The sequence below is a fragment of the Eimeria necatrix genome, genomic scaffold (assembly GCF_000499385.1).
Source record: "Eimeria necatrix Houghton genomic scaffold, Enh_scaff1249, whole genome shotgun sequence".
In the NCBI taxonomy this organism is placed as follows: Eukaryota; Apicomplexa; class Conoidasida; order Eucoccidiorida; family Eimeriidae; genus Eimeria; species Eimeria necatrix.
In genome coordinates this window covers 2,989-5,488 of record NW_013654889.1, presented here as the reverse complement: position 1 = coordinate 5,488, position 2,500 = coordinate 2,989, and the positions used below count along the sequence as shown (strand labels likewise).

Below are 2,500 nucleotides of genomic sequence, written 5' to 3'. Positions count from 1 at the left end.
TCTAGGGCGCAGCCTCTTTTGTTTTATTTGCTGCTGCTGTTTTATATTTATTTCTTTTTGCTTCTTTTGCTGCTTCGAATTTTAAACTCTCCTTTTATTTGCTGCTTCCACTCAACTCCGACGCAACAGGCAGCAGCAGCAGCAGCAGCAGCAGCAGCAATAGAAGCAGCAGCAGCAGCAGCAATAGGAGCAGCAGCAGCAGCAGCAATAGGAGCAGCAGCAGCAGCAGCAATAGAAGCAGCAGCAGCAGCAGCAGCAGCAATAGAAGCAGCAGCAGCAGCAGCAGCAGCAATAGGAGCAGCAGCAGCAGCAGCAATAGAAGCAGCAGCAGCAGCAATAGTAGCAGCAGCAGCAGCTGCGAAGGTAGCAGCTGCAGCAGAGCAACAGCAGCAGCAGAAGTAGCAGCAGGAGCTGCAGCAGAGCAGCAGCAGCAGCAAATGCAGCAGCAAGAGCTGCAGCGCAGCAATAGCAGCAGCAGCAAAACTTTCTGCAGATCCTTCAAGGGTTTATAAATGGGTGTTTAGGGCTAACAAGTGAGGCTTTAGGGTTTACAAATTAGGGTTTAGGGTTTACAAATTAGGGTTTAGGGTTTATAAATTAGGGTTTAGGGTTTAGAGGTGGGGGTTTTTAGTGTTTAGGGTTTGGGTCGCAGCCTGGCCCTCAACCCTAAAACCCTAAACCCCAAACCCTCTTAGCAAACCCTAATAAACCCTAAACCCTAATAAGCCCTAGGAAACCCTAAACCCTAAACCCTAGTCCCTTCATAAACCCTAAAAAGCCCTAATAAACCCTGAGAAGCCCTACGAAACCCTAAACCCTAATAAGCCCTAGGAAACCCTAAACCCTTATAAACTTTAATAAACCCTAGCAAACCCTAGTAAGGCCCAAGACACTCCACAAAACCCTAATAAGCTAAACCCTAAACCCTAATAAACCACAATAAACCCCACTTAACTCCAGTAAACCCTTATAAACCCTACTAAGCCTCCCTAAACCCTTCTAAACCCTAGTAAACCCTAATAAACCCTTGTAAACCCTAATAAACTCCAGTAAACCCTAATGAACACTTATAAACACTCATAAACCCCAGCAAACCCTAATAAACTAATAAACCCTAATAAACCCTAAGAAAACACAATAAACTCTTATAGACCCCAACAAACCCCAATAAACCCTACTAAACCCTACTAAACCCTAATAAACCCTAATAAACCCTAATAAACCCTAATAAACCCTAATAAACCCTAATAAACCCCAATAAGCCCTAATAAGCCCCACTAAACCCCAATAAAACCTTATAAACTCCAGTAAACCCTAATAAACCCTTATAAACCCTAATAAACCTTTATAAACCCTCATAAACCCTTATAAACCCTAATAAGCCTTTATAAACCCTAATAAACCCTAATAAACCCTAATAAACCCTTATAAACCCTCATAAACCCCAGCAAACTCTTAAACCCTAATAAACCCTCTTTTGAAGGCCGCGTAGGGCGAAAGCAGGAGTTGAAAAGAGAAATGAAATAAATTATAAAAATGAAAATAATTAAATTAGAAATATAAAAATGGTAAATGAGAAATATGAAAATAAATAAAGTTAGAAAAGTGGAAATAAATTAAATTATAAAAGTTTTAAAAGAATAAAAAGCGTCTAAGGAGAAGACAAAACAAATGAAGAGAGAAGATGCAAATGGGAAAAGGCCGGGGGTCCCAAACCCTAAATTAGGGTTTAGGGTTTAGGGTTTGGAAGAGGGGAGAAAGGGACCTGTTGAATCCCCCTTTCTGTAGAAGAAGGCAAAGCAACAAAAGAAGAAAGATGGAGACGACAAGAGGCGGGGCGTCCCAAACCCTAAACCCTAAATTAGGGTTTAGGGTTTAGGGTTTAGAAGACGGGGGAAAGGGGCCTGTTGAAGCCCCCTTTTCTGTTCTTGTATTGTCTGTACTTTCTTTTGGACCTTTTGCTAAGAAAAGATGGAGACAAGAGGCGGGGCGTCCCAAACCCTAAACCCTAAATTAGGGTTTAGGGTTTAGAAGACGGGGGAAAGGGGCCTGTTGAAACCTCCTTTTCTGTTCATGTATTGTCTGTACTTTCTTTTGGACCTTTTGCTAACTCCCGAAAGGTCTGAAGAAAGATGAACTTTATTTTTGGAAGTTGAGAAGTTGCTGAAGCCCATTAGCTGCTGCAGCAGCTGCTCCTCGTCGCCCTCTGCTGCTGCTGCTGCTGCTGCTGCTGCTGCTGCTGCTGCGCCCGGCTCCTCGCTGCTGCTGCTGCTGCTGCTCCGCCGCCGCCGCTGCTGCTGCTCCCCCCGCTCCCAGCTCCGCGAACGCCGACGAGCAGCAAACCTGCTGCTGCTGCTGCTGCTGCTGCTGCTGCTGCTGCTGCTGCTCGCGTACTTCCCGTTGCTGCCGTACTTGCTGCTGCTGCTGCTGCTGCTGCTGTACTTTGCTGCTGCTGCTCCTTCGTACCGCCGCGAGCTGCGGCTCCTCTCTTCTCCCGGGC

The 2,500-nt window shown here is 45.4% G+C and overlaps 2 protein-coding genes across 2 annotated transcripts in view; one reads left to right on the top strand and one right to left on the bottom strand.

The window, feature by feature from the left end:
- The window catches only part of ENH_00008490 (hypothetical protein), a gene marked incomplete at both ends in the record, with an annotated part of 411 nt that extends 9 nt beyond the window's left edge, over positions 1-402 (top strand). Inside the window, one exon of the mRNA XM_013584140.1 lies at positions 1-402. This exon is cut by the window's left edge and continues 9 nt beyond it. Within this exon, the coding sequence (XP_013439594.1) occupies positions 1-402 (402 nt within the window).
- Positions 403-2,027: 1,625 nt separating this feature from the next.
- The window catches only part of ENH_00008480 (nucleic acid binding protein, putative), a gene marked incomplete at both ends in the record, with an annotated part of 1,030 nt that continues 557 nt past the window's right edge, over positions 2,028-2,500 (bottom strand). Inside the window, one exon of the mRNA XM_013584139.1 lies at positions 2,028-2,475. Coding sequence (XP_013439593.1) covers positions 2,028-2,475 — 448 coding nt within the window. The remainder of the gene's footprint in view (positions 2,476-2,500) is intronic.